Source organism: Microtus pennsylvanicus, chromosome 1, assembly GCF_037038515.1.
Source record: "Microtus pennsylvanicus isolate mMicPen1 chromosome 1, mMicPen1.hap1, whole genome shotgun sequence".
Lineage (NCBI taxonomy): Eukaryota > Metazoa > Chordata > Mammalia > Rodentia > Cricetidae > Microtus > Microtus pennsylvanicus.
This window is the reverse complement of record NC_134579.1, coordinates 30,889,442-30,911,997: the sequence shown is the minus strand read 5'-3', so window position 1 is coordinate 30,911,997 and position 22,556 is coordinate 30,889,442. Positions and strand designations below refer to the sequence as shown.

General features: G+C 48.5%; 1 protein-coding gene across 3 annotated transcripts in view; it reads left to right on the top strand.

The window, feature by feature from the left end:
• The window catches only part of Runx1 (RUNX family transcription factor 1), a 220,832-nt gene extending 198,508 nt beyond the window's left edge, over positions 1-22,324 (top strand). For all 3 annotated transcript variants that reach the window (XM_075960523.1, XM_075960504.1, XM_075960514.1), the window contains 2 exons: positions 11,150-11,311; positions 18,112-22,324. In XM_075960523.1, the coding sequence (XP_075816638.1) occupies positions 11,150-11,311; positions 18,112-18,581 (632 nt within the window). In that variant the 3' untranslated portion in view covers positions 18,582-22,324. The remainder of the gene's footprint in view (positions 1-11,149; positions 11,312-18,111) is intronic.
• The last annotated feature ends 232 nt before the right edge of the window (positions 22,325-22,556 follow it).

Below are 22,556 nucleotides of genomic sequence, written 5' to 3'. Positions count from 1 at the left end.
TCTAATCAAGCCTGTTTTCTGACATGGCTAAAAATCTTGCAGAGGAGGGTTTGCTGCTGGTTCATGCCAGCGTGGGGAAGTCCTGAGTGTCTCGTCTGTGCACACACGAGGTCATCGTGTGAGACAATGTGTGTGAGCCTGCAGAGCCCCTGCGCCTCTGTCCTCCGCTGGCAATCCTCTTTGCTCAGGCAGCTGTTTCAGGACCGCCCGCTATCTTAACCTATACATTTCTTCCCTTCCATCTGAGTCCAAGCCACTAAAAACCCATCCCATCTGTGTGAAGGGCTGCCTTGACCTTGTAAATCAAAGGCGCTCTCTGGAGGGAGGTTTCCCACCGCTGGGCTCTGCCTAGCATCATTCTTTCTCAGGGTGACCTCAGCTATTCAAGTATGAAGGTTGTATTTGAAATGCCATTTGCTTTCCCTACGTCAATAAATGAAGCTGTGAATCTTTAGATCATCAGAGTTGTGCTGATTACCAAGAGTTTTCCTCTGAATGGTAAACGTGTCTCTTTTTTTTTTTCCTTTATCGAGATCTGTGTGAGTTTAAAAGAATTCTGGCAGATTTCCGCTTGCCTCTCTGAATCGGAGCACAAGTGGAGATTGCCCCCAGACGCGTCTGCCTTTATTAGTTTATGTCCTTTGTTGGGAGCGTCAGGGATTAACTTATGAAAGTACGCACAGCTCTTATCTTCAAAGGTATCCTCTGCACAGCGGACTCCGCCCCACCAACCCAAGCTATTCATCTATTGCAATCCCAATTAGTTCACATCAAGGTCAATTACTTGGGGTGTGCAAGAGGGCCACAAACACAAGTGAGCAAGTCCCCCTCGTGTGGCTCTCGCATGAAAATAAGAGAGGGATTACAGCCAGGCAGCAGAGAAGCTAGAATTGTCTGGTGCCTCCCTCGGTGGTTGATAGCGACCATGTTCATAACTCTCACCAACCCAAAGCTCGAGCAGAGATGTGCAAACAGGGAGGGGAGGGCCTCAGCCTCCTCACCCCAACCCTGTTCTTGAGGGTGAGTATCTGAGTAATTCAGCAGTCTCTGAGGCACAGAGAGGTTTCTGAGAACATTCGCTGGCTATGGAGGAGCAGCCTTGTGTTTATGATATGTGATAAGCTCCGCTCCTTCTAAAGACATGTCTGTAAAAGACAGGATGGAGTTGGTGGATGCACAGGACGGGTCATCATAGTTCAGGAATGGAAGTCAGCTCCAGGATCGCAGCCACGCATCCCACGGTCTCTTTGAGGCCACCAGCAGGAGGGATGGTCGGATGGTAAGGTATGTGAGGGGTACGTGTCACTAGTCAGAGGACAAGACCCTCCCTTACATAATGCAAACATACTTCTCAGATCTAGCATTATTACATAGCAGGGAGGAGAGGCCATGGAAGACCAAATGGAAGTGCAGCGTTCGGCGTCCATTGCATGTACAGTCAGACAGTTCTCGTGAAAGGATGGATGTATTGGAACAACCCAGACGAGAGTGGCCAGGAATCATGCAAGGTTCATCTTTCCATTCTGACAGACCCTGGACTGTAGAGATCCCTCTAATACAAGGAGAGAGAGACATGTGCATAGCCTGACTAGAAGATGAACGGGGGGGGCACAATGTACAGCTCTCCATAGTTCTGGTCTCCTGGCTCCACTTCAAGAAATTGATTCTAAGAACCCAAGTCTGGTATGTAGGTAAGGGAAATTTGACAGTGGCCAGGGTTCAGGCAGGAAGAGAACAGTCTTGTAAGACCAGGCCTGAACTCCCCCCACTATGGCCCTGCCCCAATACACAAAGTATGAAGAAAACATGGGGGCAGACACCAACTGGATTTCTCTTGCAAGCATTTATCAAAGGGGGCTTAGGCACTTCACCTTTGGGGGAATTCTCGATTTCCCTGTGTCGGAATGTTCTTCTGAGAGTGGGGAGTGTGCTCTTAAAGAAAGAACACCCCTTTGACATGACTCACACCTCTCAAGACAAAGAACAATGAATCTTTGACTTGCTATTCAGCTTTCAGATCCTGTGCCCTGGCAGGGACCGTGCCACCCTGCCCTGAGCCAGGCTGTGCAGAGTGTTTGTGGAGCGGTGGTGCGGGAGGAGGGGCTTGCACCGAGTCTGGGCGCTGGCACTGAGCCACCGGAACCACACACACGTCGTTGTGGAAACCACGATTTGCACCCTGGAACTCTGGCTGGCTGAGGCAAGTCCCATTCCTAGTAGCCCTATGGGGCCTGACCGCCGTCTGCTATGTGGAACACCAGCAGTGTGGATGAGGGATCTCTCCTGTGCACCCGCCAAGCGATTCTCACTCTGCACACCTTTACCTTGTCTCTCAGTGCAAGTAACTGAATTGACAGTGATCGGGCCAGGGTCCCATTTCACCCTCCCAGTAACCTCGGAGGGTGATGTCATCACCACTCCTCACAGGTGGGGGAAATGTCCCCCTGGGAGTAGCACAGTGTCACCGGACAGCTAGTGTCTCCATCCTAATAGCTCAGACCTGAAAGTCACACCTATGCTCTCTTGTGGCCTAAGGGCTGCTGGTTTGGGGGAGAGGACAGCACAGAGGTGAGGTACCCAAATCCTAGAGATGTGTGGGGTCTGCACAGACTGTAACACAGTTGAGCACCTTCTGTTTGTTTTGGGGAACATTCTAGAGGATGTGGTCTTGACTCTTCTGGCCACGTGAATATAAATTTACTTTCGGACTCTGCTATAGAAAACCGTCATCTGTACTTAGAACTCAATAAGAATGAATCAAGACCCCGATCATAGGATGACACAGGCTGACCGAGCCTAAATCCTGGCCGTCAAGCTACCTTAGCGATTTCCAAGCAATTCTAACATTTGACAACTCACTACCACACCAGAACAAAACTCAAAGCTGCAGCTCAGAAGGCACGCAGAGAAAACACGGAGGGTCTGGTTGCTGCAGTGGAGGGTCCCTTGGCTCTTACCAGAGGTCCTGAGTGTTGGCTAGGTGACAGCCCTCAGCACAGAGATCCGGGGCTGTACAGGGAACAGGGACCATCCCCAGAGGAAACGAGGCTGCCAGATGGCATGACAGAGTCTGCAGTGGGCCAGGCTTCACTCTCGGCTAAGCCCTGGAGCCCCAAATTGTCCTGTAATGACAACATGTGGGCAGTGGCCCCATCATCTACACCCTTGCAGGCTCCCAAGAAAATGGCTTCTCCTTTCCAAAGGCAGCTTCCTAATGCTGTGACCCTTTAATGTGACCCGTGTTGTGGTGACCACTCCCACAACCATAAACTATTTCATTGCTACTTCACAACTGTAATTTTGGTACTGTTACAGATCATAATGTAAATATCTGATACGCAGGGTATCTACTATGGGGGTTATGACCCCTGTGGGGGTCGTGACCCCAAGGCCGAGAGCCGCTGCCCTAAGGCATTCATTATAAGGACTCTCATAAACTCTCAGTCCTGTTACTTAAAGTGACCTCGGCAAGAGACAGCTCCTACCGCATCCAGTTCTCAGTAGAAGACACAGTGGGCACTTCTCAGGGATGGCCCGGAGCCCCACCAGCAGCAGGGAGTCTTCCACAGCCAGCTCGAAACAGCCTCTAACATCTGATCCGCGCTACGCGAGTAAAATCTGCAGTGTGCATTACTGTCAGTCAGTGGACACTACCCAGAACATTCTACCCCGCGAGCAGTCCCAGGAGGTCCGAGGTTCTCTGGCCTACAGTGTCCCACAGGAGGTGACAACAACTTCTATTCTGGGTGAGAGCTCTCTCCCTCAATCCCGAGGGCTTGGCGCCGAGCTGCAAAGGGACTTCTGACCCAACACAGAAGTTCTCCCTCACCCCAGGACTCAAGGAAGGAATAAAGAGGACTAGGGTACTGGATGAGGACCCTTGGGGGCCGGGGGTGCTGAAAGACGTCTTTGCCTCAGCTTTTCCAGACTGCATTGGAGGAGACAGGAAGGAAGGAGAGTTGGGCAGGGTGCCCACAGAAGGACTGGTACACGATGGACTTTATCCAGCCAGACTATCGGCTCCTCTAGGCCTAGGAAACAGAAGAGGTCGAGGGCGTAGAAGTGGGGGTACAGACAGTCCTTACAGATGAGGCATTTATGGGGGGGTGCTTCTTCAACAGCATTCGCTGAAGTTAGTTATCTGCAGGAAAGGGCACAGCAGAAACCCGACGGGGGCCTTCGGTGCCCTCAGAACCACAGTCCCTCTGCCGTCTGGACACGAAAGGCCACTCTGTCCACAGCAGAGAGACCGTGCCAAAAGAGATGAGACAGGCTATGAAAGCCCCGCCTTTTCTAGGAGCTGGTGACTTATCCCTGAACCCTTGCACAGGGAGGACTCTGCCTAAGTACAGAGCCCTTTCCAGACGTGTCTCAGACTGATCTGGCTGAGGGGAGCGGCCTCGTGGTGAGGGCTGAACTATTTCCCCTGGGAACTGTCTGGCAGCCCTAATGAGGAAGAGCACTTTGCGTTTATAGGGCGCCTTTCATCTGAGGATCTCAAAGCTGGACCACAAACATTAATTAGCGCTCACACCTGTGAGGCAGGTGAGTCTAGTCACCCCCCCCCCCAGCCCCCCAGCTTAAAAGATGAGGAAACAGAGGTTTGAGAGGAAAAGGACTCTGGGGTGAGCCACCAGGGTTAGGAGCAGCATTTTAGATTCATAGCATCCTGACCACAAAGTCACAAAACCTCCCGGGGAGGGGAGGGCGGCGTGATGAATTCCGGACTGGAATCAGGAGTGGTGGGGATGGAGCCACACACAACTCTTCCCTTTCCCAAGCAGCCTGTCACCTCCGGGGTGGACAGATGTCAGGGAGAATGGGGGCCTCCAGCCCCCGAAGGCCTTTGGAGCAGCATCTCCAGGCAGGTCTCTATCCTGGCTCTGTGGATGCTTCCCTTCAAAGCCCGAACAGCGAAGGCAGCTGAGCCACTCATGACTAACATAAGCGTCTGCAGCCAGTGGGAGAAAAATGCTTGGCAAATCCCAGGGCTCTTTCACAACCCCCCTCCTTTCTTCCAGAATCCAGGGCTGGTGGGAACTGAGTCATGTTATCATGGGGTTCCACTGATAATGCTGAGGTTATGCTAATCCAATGCTCGCTACCTGGGGGGCGGGGAGGTGCTCTGCTCCCTGACTGACATTGGGTGCTGTTGTGGATTTAGTGTCCACCACAGAAGCCAGAAACACTGCTTCTCAAAAACACTAGACACTGCAGGGAAACAGGCTTTCCGAGGGAGTCACCTGCCCAGCATCAGGGCTATAAAAGCTGACATTGCACAATTCGGGGTGAGAGGGGGCAGTTGTCCAAGCATCTGGGGGTACCCCTTCTTCCATACACAAGGTAGCCTGGACCTTTCTTTCTTCACAAGGGTCCCAGAGGAGAAGATGAAAAATGAACACCTCCCCTGGGGCTCGCCCTGACACATCACCCTGGAAACTGACTCACATCTGAGTCCTGACTCACATCCTGTTGTGTGCTCAGAGGCATCCAAGGGGGCATTACACCAGCTACCCGTGACCGAGGCGCACTGGGAGGGCACCCTGCAAAGGACTCACTCTGCCTTCCTTGCACAGAGCCGGGACCTCCTCTAAGGAAAAGGCCAGAACAAGCCCCTTAGGTTTAGATGTTCACAGAGCAGCTTCTGCCCTTTACAAAGCAGACAGGCCTCCGGTGGATGCCTGCTGTTTCTGTTTAACGGATCAAAGGTGAACAGGAGGTTTGTTGTTGAAGAGACGCCCCCAAGTGATCAAGGAAAGGGGTTCTGGCTACACTGGAGACATGGAGCCCTGACAACCTGACACAGGCGTCTAGAAGCCACCCCAGCTCCTCTAAGGGCCCCGGGAAACCCAGGCTGTGAAGTCAGGAGCTAGGACCACCACCAAAGGTTCATCTGAATAAGGCTGGATGTCCCAGAGAGGGCGCGAGGATGAACTGATAAGCTTTGGATTTTCAAAACAGGCGTGTTCCTTCGAGTTGTCTGTAGTCAGTGCCATTGGCCTCTGCTTTAGAGCGTGTTCGCTTCTCTTTGCCATGGGTATGGAGTGTGTCCTTCCCCTTTTCAGTTCATAAGTTTTCGTTACTGATCCTGGGCCTTTCCTTTCAAATGTCTCCAGCACTAGACATTCCTCCTCCAATGCTGCTCCAACTCTGTTGCCTAAACGTTGCTTGCTTTCATTTTCATTAAGTGACAAGTATTATAAATATTTTTGAGAACTTTTATTTGGCCCCTATGGCATTTATAGATAACCTCCAATTTCTGAAGATTTCCTAATAATCTTTCTGTTACTGGTTTTTGTGTTTTGTTTGTAGGGAAGGGGCCGTTTGGTTTTACTTTAAGTCCTTGTGGCCTAAGATAACATTTTGTATGATTATGCCCTTAAGATCAAGCAGCATTTTATGACCCCCAATGTAGTCCATCTCCGGGAGTGTATGTGTGGGCTTCCGAAGAATAGCCTACAGATGTTAGTTAGGTCAAGGTGATACTGTCCAGGTCGGTGGAGTTTGGACTTTTGTGTGTCGGTATAGAGGAGGGATGCTGAGGTCTCCAGCCAGAATGATGGATTTGTCTGCTTTTCCTTGCATTTCAGTTAGTCTTTGCCTGAGGACTTGACACTGTGCTCACTGGGCACCTGCTAAGGAATACGTATTATTAGTTGGCCATATTATCATCGTGTAACTCACCTCTTATCCTTGAAAATCTCCATCTTCAATTAGCTTTGTAGAAAACTAATACAGCAAGTCGGGCACTCTTTGAATTGATGTTAGCATAATTTCTCTTCACCCGGCCTGAGTCTGTATTTAAATGAGCCATTTGTATGCGTCAGGTAGTTAAGTTTTATTTGTAGCTTGCTCTGACAGCTTCTGCGGTGGATGCAGGCAATTCACACATCTCCACTGTTTATAGATAGAGCTGGATTATTATCTGCCGTGGTTTCACTTGTATGTCTGCTGCACGTGGTTCTTTGCCCCGCCCCCTGCTTTTGTCTCCTCTCGCTGTGATTTCACTGTAGCTCACCTATTCACATAGCAAGTATATTTTTAAAACATTCCTTTAGGGGGGCTCGAGAGATGGGTCAGAGACTGAAAGCACTGGCTGTTCTTCCAGTGGACCCCAGTTTGATTCCTAGCACCCACTAGTGGCTATTGACTGTCTGCTAACTCCAGTCCCAGGGGAATCTGACACCCTCCTCTAGCCTCCTTAGGCACTGCATGTATGAGGAACACAGATATGCATGTAGCTGAACACCCATAGACGTAAAGTCAATCAGTCAATCAATCAATGAAATCTTTTAAAACTTGCTTTAGTGATTGTTCCAGTGTTTAAAAACTAAGTCCACAATCAAATTACATTATTTGACACTTGTTATATGTTACTACTTTTCACAGCATTTACATTTATTTATTTAGTCTCTCTCTTGCTTGCCAACTCTCTCTCTCATCTGTGTGTGTGTGTGTGTGTGTGTGTGTGTGTGTGTGTGTGTACACGCTATAGTGTATGTAAGAAGCTGAGGACAACTTGTAGGATGTGTGTATGTGTGTGTGTGTGTATGTATGTGCGTGTGTGTACATGCTCTCTCTCTCTCTTTCCTTTCTAGTTCGACAAGTTGGTATTGACATATTTTCAAGTTCACTGACTTCCCTCGGCCATGGCTTGCCTACTAATAACCTCATAAAAGATATTTCCTGTTTCTCTTTTTCATTTCCTGAATTTCTTTTGAGACTTTCTTACAATTTCCATTTTAAATTCCTTCTCTGTGTCACATCTGAGTTTTCTCGCTCACTTTGTCTTTCTGGGCCATACATTTCTTCCCTATCTTGTAATGTATTCAGAGTTGAGCATGGTGCATCCATAGCATGAGCTAACACAGCCAGACCGCTGGTGTGAGTTTTCTATTATCCAGGCAGGGGTTGGGTTAGGGTGAATTAGTGTAACTATAGGAGTCCCGCCCCTCTCGAGTCCTCGTGGTCTTTAGCTTCCCGTGAACTCTCTATCCTATTCTGCTCCTTGCAGCCCTTCCATCAGTAGTCCACAGTGAGATGGGATGCTGTGAGAACCCAGTGGAGTCCCTGGACCACAGCACATCCCTTCTGGGCAGCACTGTAGCTCTCCAGACTTGAATTCTCCTATCCGTCTCTATTCAGCTTTCAGCATTGTGATGTCCCCACGATGCGCTCCCATAGGCTTCTGTCTCCTTGGTGTGGTCTTTTGTGCTTGCTTCCTCCCCAGACTTTGGGCCTGCTATACTGCCAGAATTCCCTGGGAGATCTGGAAAGGTCAGAGATTTTCTGTTCACCATTTTCCTTGTTCTAATGACAAGAATGTTAGCTCTTCAGCTCTACACTTTGGTGCTGAACGTGGGAGAAGGCGGCCACTCTGATATGAATTATTTTACAGGTCATGACAGACACTGAAGACATTCTGATGTTGTTGCCTTAAAAACCTTCTTTTCCTGAGTGAAATACACCATGTTCCTTTGCTCGGTCTCCCTATTTCTCCCTTGTCTTTCACCTCCATTTCAGATGGAACGGGGATAAGTCCAGGAATGAGAGAGGGAGCCCCTCTTATCCATATTTGCAATGACCTTGGTCACGTATTCTCATCGAAAACATGAGCATACAGAAACTACCAACATATAAAAAGTCCAAGTTTAAATTTTCTGATCTAGAACTTTTAAAAGCAGAAGCATGAATTGATTGAAATATTGAATTCCCGCATTCTCTTTATCACAGAATTCTAACGTCCTTCCTCACTCACCATTTAATACCCAGAGCCTAGCTCTTCTCAAGACGCTCAACCCCAAGCAGAGCAGTATTGCCTGGGCCCCACCTCAGTGCAAGTAGGCGTTGCCTTTCCCACCAAGCATCAGCTACACCTCGGGACTGCATTTCCTTTAGCAATAATACAATCATGGAAGTCAATCAGGCTGACTGAGCTTTTACAATGGCCACACAGCGTGACATGTCTCTTTTCCTGTGGCTTGCTTCTTCCTTGATACTACCCTTGACAGACAGGAGAAGATGAGATCTGCTGAAGCTAGTTTCCAGCAAAGGCAGAATTCAACCCCAAATCTGTTTGACGTATGCCCAATGCCTTCCCATTCTGCTCGTCTCCAGTGCAGAATGTAAGCACAGCACAAACACCACTGTCATTCTCCCTCTGCCTTGGAAGCAGCCATTTGCAAGTCCAAATTAGGCATGCAAGTTAGCACTCGGTCTCTACGGCTTCTCGCCCTTCCAGTGGCTGGACCTCTTAGAAGGTAGAGAACCATTTACTAGTGAGTCCCTAGCCCAGGGGCCCCAGCGACAAAACTGTGTGTGGAGACATAAATGACAGAACCAGTGAGTAATTCCACCAGCCGATGAATATGCAAATATTGAATGAATGGATGGGTGGATGGATGGATGGATGGATGGATGGATGGATGGATGGAGAAATTCTCAGTGTGCTGACAAGTGCATGAGGAAGGAGCCTTTCCAAGCATTGCACTTGGAAGCTTTGCCCTGATAAATCCCAGCATGGCAGGGGCATTGCGCCTCTTCACCGCCATGACTGGCCACATTATCACATGCCTGGCACACAACTCGTGCTGAGTCAGCTTGTGTTTGCTTTGATGGATGGACTTACCCAAAGCAGATCCTTCAAGAAGAGCATCTCACCTGGGCTTTGTGGAACGCTTCATGGTGATGCTCTCTCAGGCTGAGGCCTTTTCTGGATAACTCCCACTGAATCCCTGCTAGCACTTCCCAGCATCCACCCCATCAGGATCATAAGTACCACACTTCAATTCACAACCCCCACCTGATTCTTCCCTGACTCTCACAACACATAAGTTAAACAGAGAAATTCTGAGCTAGACTTATTTGAGCCAGGACCCTGCCCTGTCGCCACCGGATGGTTTTTAGCGATCATCTCACTCCAAAGGGGAGTATGAAGGTTTGATCCGACAGATGGGCCTGGCGCGCATTTTTTTTTCCTGTGAGGCAACTAACAACATGGCTATTTCAATTTTGGCTTTCCTGTGTTCATGGTGGCCCCACTTCCACTCCCATCAGAGCAAAGGACAGAGACCTCTCACACAAACACAGAACACTGTATTGTCACGTCTTTTTTGTTGTTGTTTGCTTTTGCTTTGTTGGGTTTTTTTTTTTTTGTGGCTCAAACAAAAGACTGAAAACAACCCAAAATTCCTCGGAGAGGCTCATGGCCACCACCTGCTGGCCCACCACTGGCAAAGGACCCACGGAGGTTCCTTGTGGTGGAAGAAATGAGGGCTGATGGGCTGACGGCTTCGGCATGTGTAATGCGGTGCCGTCCTCACTGAACCACAGTGGGAAGTAAGATGATGCCGAATCTACAGCCTGTGTAACAAAGAAAACACAGAACCTGGGCTCGAATCGTAAAGGTCATGTTCCAGAGCATATTTTAAAAGGCTATGAAATATTATGCAATGTTGCACAGCTTAGTTACGAGGTTAGAAAGGCCTGGCCTGACTCTTCTCACCGCAGTAAAGCATGACGGAGCATGAATCACGACATAACACTTTATGCTTCGTGTCGTTTCAGACGTGGGGCTAGGGGGTGCTAGGCTGTCTGCACAGCGGATTACTACACCACAGCTCGCACCCTGGAGGCCTTTATGATGGTTCTAGAACCTCTTTTGTTTGATTTTTAAGTGTTTAAGATATCTGAATAGTATGTGTTCATTTGGTAAGTGTGTGTGGTGAGAATATAAGCATGCCTTGCAGGAAATATTTGAGTGTATGGATTTTGGGTGTCCCACACACATACTTGGAGCAAGACATTTAGGGTAACATGAGGTGCAGGACAGCCTGTCTGTTCTGCTTCCCTCCGGCCCTGCTGTGCTGTTAGGTCATATTTGGACCCTAAAGTCATTGAGTATAATCTGCAATGTTATGCCTCTAGAAGGAAGCACTATGAAATAAATATCTAAAATCCCACATGAACTGCTCCTCTCTAAGGGGAGCCACCATATCACAGGGGCATCAAATACTTGGATTCTATGAACAAGCTATGTGCATACATGTGTAATCATTTAAATAATGGTGACTAGTTATCGTTATAAGACCTTTTCATTTTAAGACACCACCCCACTCCATCTGTCACCAACACCCCTATCTCTCCGCAGATGCGAGGCAGATCCAGCCATCCCCACCATGGTCCTATGATCAGTCTTACCAGTACCTGGGATCCATCACCTCCTCTTCCGTGCACCCTGCAACGCCCATCTCACCTGGCCGTGCCAGCGGCATGACAAGCCTCTCTGCGGAACTCTCCAGTCGACTTTCAAGTAAGCCGCTTGAGAACGTAATCTGCAAGGGGTCTGGAGGGGAAGGTTTGGAAGAGTATAGGAGACAAAGGGAAGGAGCGGGCTGGATCCAGAGCAGAACAGGGTTCAAAGACAAAGTCACCCACCTCTGCACGGATGCCATGCCTAGCACTGACTGTTCCTGACATGAGAAGAGGCAGCGGATGAGGAGACAGAGTGAGGAGACAGGTGTCTCCGTCCATCTCTTCTGTATTTAGGGTTTGCTCATGTCTGCTGGGGAAGGGTGGTGGCCAGGGACTACTATTCTGGAAAGGCAAAGCGGCCTAAGTAAGGATTGTGTGCCTTTGGCAAAGGAATCCACCTCCCAGCTGACTTCTAGCCCATGGCTGCGCTCCCCAGCCGTGGTGAACTGTCACAGGTTCCTGCAAACAGCACAATGGTACACTTCGGAATAGGGAACAAATATGCCCCAAGATAAACATTGCCAGCTAAGGGCTGTTCAGACTGAGGGTTAGGAACAAGGTGGAGAGCTCAGGTGTCATGGTTAGCATAATTGTTGTTAATACGAGCTCATTAAATATTAGTCATTTAACCTATGAGCCCTTGGGGCTTGGCACTCACCCTTGCTCCTGGGCAGGGAAATCAGAGTTACAGGAAAAAACTCCTTTGTTGAAGGCTAAAGAAGAAACTTACTGTTCGGAGCTTTGAAATTGGAGCTGAACCAAACTGTGAAATACTTGAGAGCCCTTCACCCTTAAGAGGCCTGCAGTGCACTTGTATATGTGGTGGAGGGGGGCGGGTTTTGCTTTGGGGCCCTCGAAGGCAGATTAGAACAGGTGAGTGGGCAGGCAGAAAGGCAGAGGAGTCAGGACGGCCGCCTTCAATGTTGTGAAAGACTGTTTGCAGACAACCACCACAGTTACTTAAGGTTCTACCAGGGGGTTAGAGTCTCCATCACAAATCACCCCGACTCACCCGGCTACTGTAGCCTGTCTCCCCCGCCCCCAGCAATGGTATTGGGGGTACTGGCATTTGGGCTGCATCATGTTTTATTGGGGGCGGAACTGTCCTATGCACCAGACATTAGCTAGAAGTATCCTTGACCTCGAGATGCCAGTAGAAAATGTCCCAGCATGTCCAACAGAAATCTCCAGGACTCTCTGGGTAAAGCCCCTGCCTTGCGAACATGGGGACCAAGTATGACTCTTCAGAACACAGGTATAAAAGCAAAGTGTGGTGTCACAGGTTTCTAATCCCATCACTAGGGACATGGAGATTAATCACAGGCCAAGGAGAGGCCCTGCCTCAAAAGACGACTTGGACCCCTGCTGAAGAACAAAACCCAAGGCCGCCGCTGGTCTCTGCACACACATGTACACACACAAGCACAAGTGCCTGTACATAGGGGTGCCCATAAATGAACACACACACACAGACACATGCACAAAATGTCTCCGCTTGTGCCAGCTGGGGCAGTGAGCACCTTGAACCTCACCCGCCCCTGGCTCTTGATTGAGCTACGAAAGCCAGCTTCCTCTCTCCACTCTTACCTGACTTCAAGCCATCCGTGCCAATACTTGCACGGGTGCCGATGGTCTAAGGAATTAAGAGGGTAACATAGGAATTGTGGCATTTGCTCAGCTGGCTGTGTCTAAAAGCCTGTCCCCTCAGGGACACTTGGATTCCAGGAGCATCTGTCTGCTCTCCCAAATTCCTGTCAGTGACGCTGCTCTGTCCGCTGGCCACAGCCCGCATCTAAAACACTTAATGTTTTCCTTGGAAATGTCCCCAGTGTAGGTCTGTTCCTTGAAATGTGTTGCATAAGTCTTTCAGCTTGGTCACCACCCCAAGTGTGCACCTAGGTCCAGCTCCACCAGCTGACCAGCGATCACATGATCACATGCCAGACTGGCTCTTAACGCTTTCCTTTTACTCTTGGAGAACAGCAGACATGTATGGGACACATTTGATCATGTCAGCTTGCCCATGCCTCCCCTTGGCTCCCGCATAGCATCTCCCTCTAAACTTCATGTCTTTTAAACATTTTTAACTTGTTTTTGATTGATCAAGTCCAGGCGGCACTGTCCATGGGTGTGTGGGGTCATTCATTACTGCCTGGGTAATCTATCAGCCAGTGCCACCATCGGCTAAAATAGGAGAGGGCCACCACACAACTATGTTCCTAATGATAGGGACTTCAACAACACCAGCTAGAAAGAAGGGTGCTTATGGTACGGGAATGTGAGAGAGAGAAAAGCCATTTCAGGACCCAAAAGTGACCTCTGCTGCCCCGTAGGGAAGACCAGAGATGACAAACAGGCTCTCATGAGTGTCACGGAACAGGAACAGGCGCAGGAGAGTGAGCTTCAGCTTGGCAAAGCTCCCTCTGGAAATGTAGCCCTGAGCGCAGGTCTTGCAGGCTTAGGAAGTGCTGTGGTAAACCTGGGGCAGGAGAAGGCTGGGATCCATGAGAGGAAGCAGCTCCAGGCCCACAGCTCTGGGAACTTGACCCCTCTGTGGGCTTCGGCTACACCCCGCCCATCCAGCCCCACCCGGCCTCCCTCTCCAGTACACCCTGTCTGTCCCTGTCCCTTGCACACAGACTGCACACCTTGTCTGGCAGGAGCTGTCACGTGAAGGTTTACCTTTCTTTTCCTTCTTTTTCCTCCCCTTCTTTTTCTTTTTGTTAATTAATGTTTAGCTGCCAACCTGGGCGACAGACAGCATTAATCTGAGTCATGCAGAAGATCCTTTTAAGGCAGCCATTATCTGCTCAGGTTGTTTAATCCTTTGGGGGCAGTGGGAGGGGCCTGGAGTGGGCTGCTTTGTCCCTGTCAGGCTGGAGAGCCCAGACTAGCTCCGCCATGGTGGATAGTTAGCGCCATCCCGTGAAAACTTTCACTTCCAGTGAAAACACCTGAGCCTTCTAATGCTCAGACCTTCCTCCTGGGGAGGGGGCACAATCACCTTTGGGAGACACAGTCACCTTAGCTCCTCAAGTGGGGAAGGCCAGCCAAAAGGATAGAAGAGCCATAGTGTGATGGTGGGCAGATTCCGTGACTGCTGCTTTGTAAGAAGAGAGGACAAACCAGATTGGAAAATGAGAACAAGGAGAACCAGAGAGCTGGCTCAGTGGTTAAGAGCCTCCGCTTCTCTTCCAGGAGACGTGAGTTCAGTTCCCGGGCCCCACATGAGCTGGCTCACAGCTACCCATAATTCCAGCTCCAGGGTATCTGACTTCTTCCTCCAGCATCCAGAAGCATAGCACTCTTGTGTGCGTGTGCACGCACACATGCGCGTGCACACACACACACACCAAAATACACCCATTACATAACTGAAAATAACATTTGTAAATGAAAACAAGCATTTGAATTTGAGCACATCTAAAGGGCCTAAGTCTTTTTTCCCCAATGATTACAAACTGACAAATGAGACAGGGAAGCCGGGCGATGGTGGCGCACGCCTTTAATCCCCGCACTCAGGAGGCAGAGGCAGGCGGATCTCTGTGAGTTCGAGACCAGCCTAATTCCAGGACAGGTTACAAAGCCACAGAGAAACCCTGTCTCGAAAAACCAAAAAAAAAAAAAAAAATGAGACAGGGAGGGATGCAGGGAGGACGGGGGTGAGGGGGGAGAACTTGACCTTGTGTAGAAAGATAGCACCAGTAATCTCAGATCTTCAGCTACTCTGCCCCAGCAGCTGAGGCGGTAACATCACCCCTCTGCTGGGCCCATGACGAATCACAGGCTCACGCAGGATTCCAGTAACTTGGTACCATCCCCACATTGCCCTGTGGTAACTGGAAGGGACCGGCAGAGCGTGTTCAGGCATGGCTGTGAAACGGGGTGACCTTTCATTCATTTTTTCCAGTGGATTCACCTTTTTGTCTCAGGGCAAATGAAGCAAGAGGGATAATGGGCAGAGTCATTTGTTTGTGTCCAGAGTATTGCATCAGGATGACAACAAATTGATTGTGTTTGTCTAACGCCCTCCCTCCGGCCTCGGCTTCTCCCTAGGCTGTATAAATCTAACTGGAGGAAAACATGGAGGGAAGCTTCCTGTTAACTCTCAAACATGTCGCGGCTCTCTGTGTAAGCAAAACAAGTGACATCGAGCCTGCTCCCACATGGCCGCAGGAAGGGGGCAGGGATGAACCCTGTGGAATGAGGTGTGGCCTGGCTGTAGAAGACGCTAAAGGGCAGCCAGCCGAGCCCCGGCAGTCCCAGAACCACTGTCAGCTTACAGCCTTTTCCCTGCCCACATGTCTGACTCGCTCTGAAAACATTAGCAGGAGTGTTTGTTTGAAAATCAGACTCCTGGTTTCCTCATTAGCAGCGGGGTTTGCTGCAGACTCTGGCTGTTTCCATAAACTCTAATTACCTCTCTGATGAGGAGCCTATTTCCCTCACATTCACCCCAAATGTACACAAGAGTTCCTTTTGTAAAACTGTGTTAGAGCAATAAAGATTACTGAGAGAGAGGGAGGGAGGGGAGAAACAAGAACGGCAGCTCTCGCGCTGAAATAATTGGCTTGGAATAGAAGGAAGTTGATCACAGCCAGCGTCTTCCACAAACGGATTAATCCTTTCAGAGGAAGCTCTCCAGCCCCCTCAAGTTTCTCCCTAGCAGGCTCAGCTCAAAAGGGCCCAGACCACATGCCCTCAGAGCTTAAAGTTATCCTGTAAGTTCATTTGAGAAGTTAATATTCTGAGTGTTTAGTTCTTGCCTCTGCTGTTTTGTTGGTGTCTTCGGGAAGGGCGGATATGAGAACTCTCGTTCCAGGGGACACAAGCTACCCACAACACCCTCCTATTCACAGCAGGGGCTCTTAGCGGGGGTGGGGATGCGAATGTGCACCCCTACACCCATTCCCAGGTGATCGACAATGTCTGGAGATATTTTTGGATGTCACGGTGGGGGATACTACTGGCATCCAGTGGGTAAAGGACCTAGAAGCTGTCAAACAACTCACAAGGAATAAATCAGAAGCCAAGCACCCACTAGGAATGATATGGGCGAAAATGCCAGCAGCAGCGCTACTAATGTAAATTGATCTTCAAGGGAAGCCATGCTGGCCCGCACACCCCCTGGTGTGCCTCAAAGGCAGCCTGCACGTGAGCAAAGGGCGGAGGGATGCAGCGAACCATGGGAGGACAACCAGTGGCAGTCTGTAGAGGTGTAGATTCATTCCCCACAAAATGAATCTTGTACGCAAGGTTTGTCATTTCTGACAAGATCTCAGCGTGCACAAAAGTCTGGTACAACAAGTTCTCTCCATTTGTGTGAAACAGACAAACTGACTAGCGAAGCTGCAGCTGGAGAGATGGCTGGGTGGGTAAGAGCACACTCTGCTCTTTTGGAGGACCTGAGTTTGATTCCCAGCTCCCAGGCAGGGTGGCTCAGAACCATGGGTAACGCCAGCTCCCCGGGACTTGGCATCCTCTTCCGGCTTCTGTGGACACTACGTTCACACGCACACATGCCCAGACACGCATAAGTATAATCAAAAAGAAAACGGTGAGGCAAAGTCTTAAAGACATGACATCGTGTGTGCATTGTAACAGATGTGGAACCAGTCAGAAGCTAGACGTGGAGACAAGTGACATGCCAATCACCAACACCATCACCACCACAGCATGCATTAAGTCAAATAACAGGAAGTTAGCCAACTTCCAAGGGGTCAGAGCCTAAGAAAATGGCAGTTTTCTATTATCCAGCCTGAATACTGTGTATAAGCACATAATACCGCTGTCATATTTATATTCTATTAGTAACATAGACCTGCATCTGTTACCTCAATTACCGTAATGTTATCTCATTATATATTGCTATAATAATGTTGTTATGCCAATGTACTGATTATATTACCAATATATTAATCAATATTAATATTTTAAGATAAATAGAAGATAGGCTTGTTTTTTCAGCGAAGGGCCACAGAGAAATGGGCAAGCTTTGAGAGCTCTGTTGTCATGGTTACGTAAGGGCAGTGGGAGATACTTGGCACCACAAAAGGATTCACAGGGCCACCCTTTGCTACAGGCTGAGGCTGTGTCTCAAAAAGCAAAAAAAAAAAAAAAAAAAAAAAAAAAAAAAAAAAAAAAAAAAAAAAAAAAACTGTGTGTGTTTGTTTTAACAGTTTTACAACCATTTGAAAAAGTAAAACCCGTTTTAATTCCTGGGACACACAAAGCTCCCTCCAGTCAGTTTGTTCGCCAACCTGGGAGTCTAACACGCATGCACACTGTAAGCATTACCTTGCACTACCAGGTGTGAGGCATTTCAGTACTTAGGAAATGCATATGCTACGCCATGTCACGATACATATCATAGGCCACGGCACGATTCCCTACAAAATGTCCGCCGTCACTCACTATGACAGCATGCTGGGCCAAATCCACTTCTTGCCAGGTAGCAACAGCCCTCTGGGTAAATATCCATCTCAGTGTCGTCATCCCCCCCTCCATGGGCAGGAGCTCTCTGGGCAATCCTGTGTGTCCTGGAGAGAACACTCAGTGGTCCCTCTCCATGGGCAGGAGCTCTCTGGGCAATCCTGTGTGTCCTGGAGAGAACACTCAGTGGTCCCTCTCCATGGGCAGGAGCTCTCTGGGCAATCCTGTGTGTCCTGGAGAGAACACTCAGTGGTCCCTCTCCATGGGCAGGAGCTCTCTGGGCAATCCTGTGTGTCCTGGGCAGAGCACTCAGCGGCTCCACTCCATGAGCAGGAGCTCTCTGGGCCATCCTGTGTTCTCTGGCAGAGAGGGAGGCCTTCGCCTCTCAGATCACAGACTCACGCCATCTCTTCCACCCACCCACAGCGGCCCCGGACCTGACAGCCTTCGGCGACCCGCGCCAGTTCCCCACGCTGCCTTCCATCTCCGACCCGCGCATGCACTACCCTGGCGCCTTCACCTATTCGCCGCCTGTCACGTCGGGCATCGGCATCGGCATGTCAGCCATGAGCTCTGCCTCTCGCTACCACACCTACCTACCGCCGCCCTACCCAGGCTCGTCGCAGGCCCAGGCCGGGCCCTTCCAGACCAGCTCGCCCTCCTACCACCTGTACTATGGCACCTCCGCCGGCTCCTACCAGTTCTCCATGGTGGGCGGCGAGCGCTCGCCCCCGCGCATCCTGCCACCCTGCACCAACGCGTCCACGGGCGCCGCGCTGCTCAACCCCAGCCTCCCCAGCCAGAGCGACGTGGTGGAGACCGAGGGCAGCCACAGCAACTCGCCCACCAACATGCCACCCGCGCGCCTGGAGGAGGCGGTGTGGCGGCCCTACTGAGCGCCTTCGAGGGACTGAGCCCGGCTGCACCTGCCGTCCACACACAGACCCCCGCCAGGAGGGCCCTTGGAGGCCAACAGGAAGATTCCCGGAGGGAAACTGTGAATGCTTCTGATTTAGCAATGCTGTGAATAAAAAGAAAGATTTTATACCCTTGACTTCACTTTTTAACCACGTTGTTTATTCCAAAGAGTGTGGAATTTTTTTTTGGTTCAGGGCGGGGAAGACATAGCTCATCCAGTTTGGCAATTATTTCTTATTTCGGAGTTACTTTTCCGCACCTTATCAATTGCAAAAAATGTGTGTTTGCATCTGGGTGGTCGTTATTTTTAAATATGTATAGATCTGTGCTTGCTACTTTCTTCCTTTGACCAACTGAAAGAAATACGGTTCCCTTCTCTACGTTTTATTTAACTTTTGGACTTTCTTGTAGCTGGGATTTTGGGGTGTTTTTTCTTGTTTTTTGTTTGTTTTGTCTTTTTTTTAAAGATACAGCTACAACTTTGGGTCATTTTTTAACTACTGTATTTCCACAAAGAAATCCCTAGATATTTATGTATCTCGATGTTTGAACATTTGCATATGTGTTGATACTTTTTTAATTATTTAAATGTACTTATATTAAGAAAAATATCAAGTACTACATTTTCCTTTATAATAGCCAAAGTTAAATGTTATTGCGTTGATGATGGCTGGAGAGAAAAACAAAGGGTGGGTTGTGGCGGCTTGGTTACCTAGAGATACTGTTTACATTAAATCCCTTTTATGTTTTTCAAACAAGTTGGTAGCTAATGCAGCAATGTTTTCAATCCGATTTTAGACACTGGGGGTCACTTCAAGGATCAGAAGTACAAAAGTTTCTGCCAGGCTCAACAAAGGGCCTCATACCCGGCTCCTCCCCTTCAAAAAGAAAGGCAAAACTCCCAAAGGGTTCAGAGAGGTGCCAGTGATTATAGCTCTGAAGAGGATTTTATTTCGGCCTGGAGGTATGCTTGCCCGAAGGCCTTCTGATTCAGGCATGCTTTATAAGGGAGTTCATTCAGGCCAGCTGGCGGACCCCAAATCAGCAAATATGATCCTCTAATTGCCTTCCACTACTAGTTCCTGTTCATTGACAAAAACCAAGACTTGTGGCTGCACCCCAAAGATCAAAACAGAAGGGGTAATAGTGCCTTTGAGGCCCAGGGGCTGAGTTTTAAGAGTGTCTACCCCAAAAGCCTGAAGGAGCCAGTTGTGGGAGACACCCTGTCAACCCATGCAGGATGATTACGGGAAGCTGCTTGCTCACCAGCGTCTCCGGCAGGCTGAGCCCCTAACCTTTGGGGTCTGTGCACTTTTTCTGTGCATCAGCATGATAAGAAAGATTCGTGTCTCTGCAGTCCTTGCTATGGTTCAAACAGATACCACGGTCACTGTAAATGTAATGGCACTCTCGTTATAGTGGAGGACTTGGTCAAAATTCAGTCGTTCTACAACATATAAAGCCTAACTGCTGATTTTGACATTTGTGTGTTCAAACTGATCTGGTTGTTTTTAATGTACCTCTTGAATTAGTTGAAATGATGTCAGGTCAATTCCGAGGAGCGTTTGAAAGCAGGACTTCAGAACAGTGTTGGATTTTTTTATTATTATTTTATAAATTTAAGCATTCAGATTAGATCTTTGGCTGCAGGCAGCGAAAACAGCTGGACTTATTTAAAAATACAACTTGTTTTTGAATTATCTATATCTATAAATATATATATATATATTGATTCTTTGTTTTCCACGGAGCACAGCACTTTGGTAAGAGGCTAGCCTGTGCTAGCAGGCTGTCCCTGTCTGGAGAAGAGCTGCAGGAGATCTCGGAGAAAGGCGATTAGATTTTCCCAGCGGGCATAGCTCCCCCACTTCTCAGCTGCACCGCTGGCCCACAGCACGTTCTGGAAAGGACCATTACTTTATTTCTCCAGAAGTAGATGTTCCTCTTAGCATAGGTTGCCATATCTGGCCTAAGAAAATCCTGGGGAAAGACAAAGGAAGAAGATTTGTATTTCCTCTTGTTAATTCTGATACCTGAAGGTACTCTAGCCCTATGAGAGGGACCAGATAACCTCACACTTGGAATCTTTGCCCCGGAAACCATGCATCAGCTTCTCATTTTTTTGTTGTAGATGGCCTGGTTAGCCATTCAGTGCTTCCTCAACCCTTACCAGCATACACAGAATTTAGTCATTTCAAAAAAGAAAGAACGAAAGAAAGAAAAAAAGCAGTCCGGCACTCATTGTCTTGGAGCTAAGATTCCACACGGCACATACTCTTCTGAGAAATTGTGTTCATTGCCTTCAGGGACATCAGGGTGGCTTTCTTCACTGTCTTCAGTAAGACCGTAAGCCAGTTCTGAGAGAAGTGGGGCTTTTGGGGTACTGGTCGGAATAAGCCATTTCTACTGCTTCTTCCGGCCCCTACTTAGGATTTTCACACACATTTCAGTTCCTTCTGTTTTTCTCACCCTCCATGTTCTCCAATATCTCTTCTCTCTTTTTTCCTCCCTCCTCCAAATCCCACCTCCTCGCTCCTGCATACTTTCGAAGGAGGCATCACACACGCAAGCGCGCGCGCACACACACACACACCACACACACTACCCCATACCAAGTGTTCCAGAACACAGGTGATCCAGTACTCCGTTTGCATAAAGCACAGGGTGAGTCCGCCGTTCCCTCTCTCTCTCTCTCTTCTTCTTCTTCTTCGTCTTCTTCTTCTTCTTCTTCTTCTTCTTCTTCTTCTTCTTCTTCTTCTTCTCTCTCTCTCTCTCTCTCTCTCTCTCTCTCTCTCTCTCTCTCTCTCTCTCACACACACACACACACACACACACACACCACCCCATACCAAGTGTTCCAGAACACAGGTGATCCAGCACTCCGTTTGCATAAAGCACAGGGTGAGTCCGCCGTTCCCTTGCTCACATGTTTCTTCCAACAGAACAGAGGCGTTGCCAGCCGCTCTGGATCTGCTTGCTGTCCAGATTCGGCAGCGGAAAGCTCCGAAACTCACAGCCCATGGCTGAGTGGCTGCACTTCTGCCCAAGCACCAGTGCAACAAGCATGCTCAGACAGGCAAGAGAGAAGCGGTTTCCCTCCAAAGGCCTGCAGTTGATGATTGCAGATTTTTTTTCTTGAAATACCTTTTTCCTGGGACATTCAGTCCTAGGTATTTTTTGGTTTTGATAGTTTTGTTTTTTGTTGTTTTTTTTTTTTTGGTTGTTGTTGTTCTTTTAATTTTGTTGGGGGGCATGAGATGTTTAGGGTCTTTTATACATGAAAATAAAGGAGTTGACAACAATCTCAAAATATATTTTTTCCACACCTGAACAAAATGCCTTTGTTGACTCTATAGTATACATTTATTGGGGGGGGTTAGTCGGTTGGTAATTTGTTGGGGTGCCTTCCCTCTTTCCGCCGGGTCAGTATTGGCAAAGCTGATCGTGTGTCTTTTATTTTCTCCTTCCAAAGAAGCTGTATCAATAAACTCAATTGTATTTATGTATGTAAATAGATTTCAAGTTTCCTTATAAAATATTGGTAATGCCTGTAATATCTTTTTTTTTCATTTTTGTGTGCGTTTCTAAGGACCTTTTCTTATGTTCGCTGAATATTGTAGAAGAAAAACGCTTCTCTCTGCTTGTTTATTTTAGACTTTCAGAAAAAACAAGCTACTTCTTGCTCACTTTTATAAGCAGCTAATAAACGGCATGGTTCCAACTTCTTAAGTTCACTTTATGTTCTAGGAGGAATGGGTGTGCAAAAAAAGAAAAGAAAGAAAGAAAAAAGAAAAATCTCCAAATGAACTGTTGAATTTTTCTGTTGCCCTGGATCTACAAAGATCAATGGGAATAAATAAATAAATACATACATACATACATACTTCCTAGTTGAAATGACGGCAAAGCACACGTGTGAGGACAGCTCAGAAAATGCAGCTCTCCAGCCAACT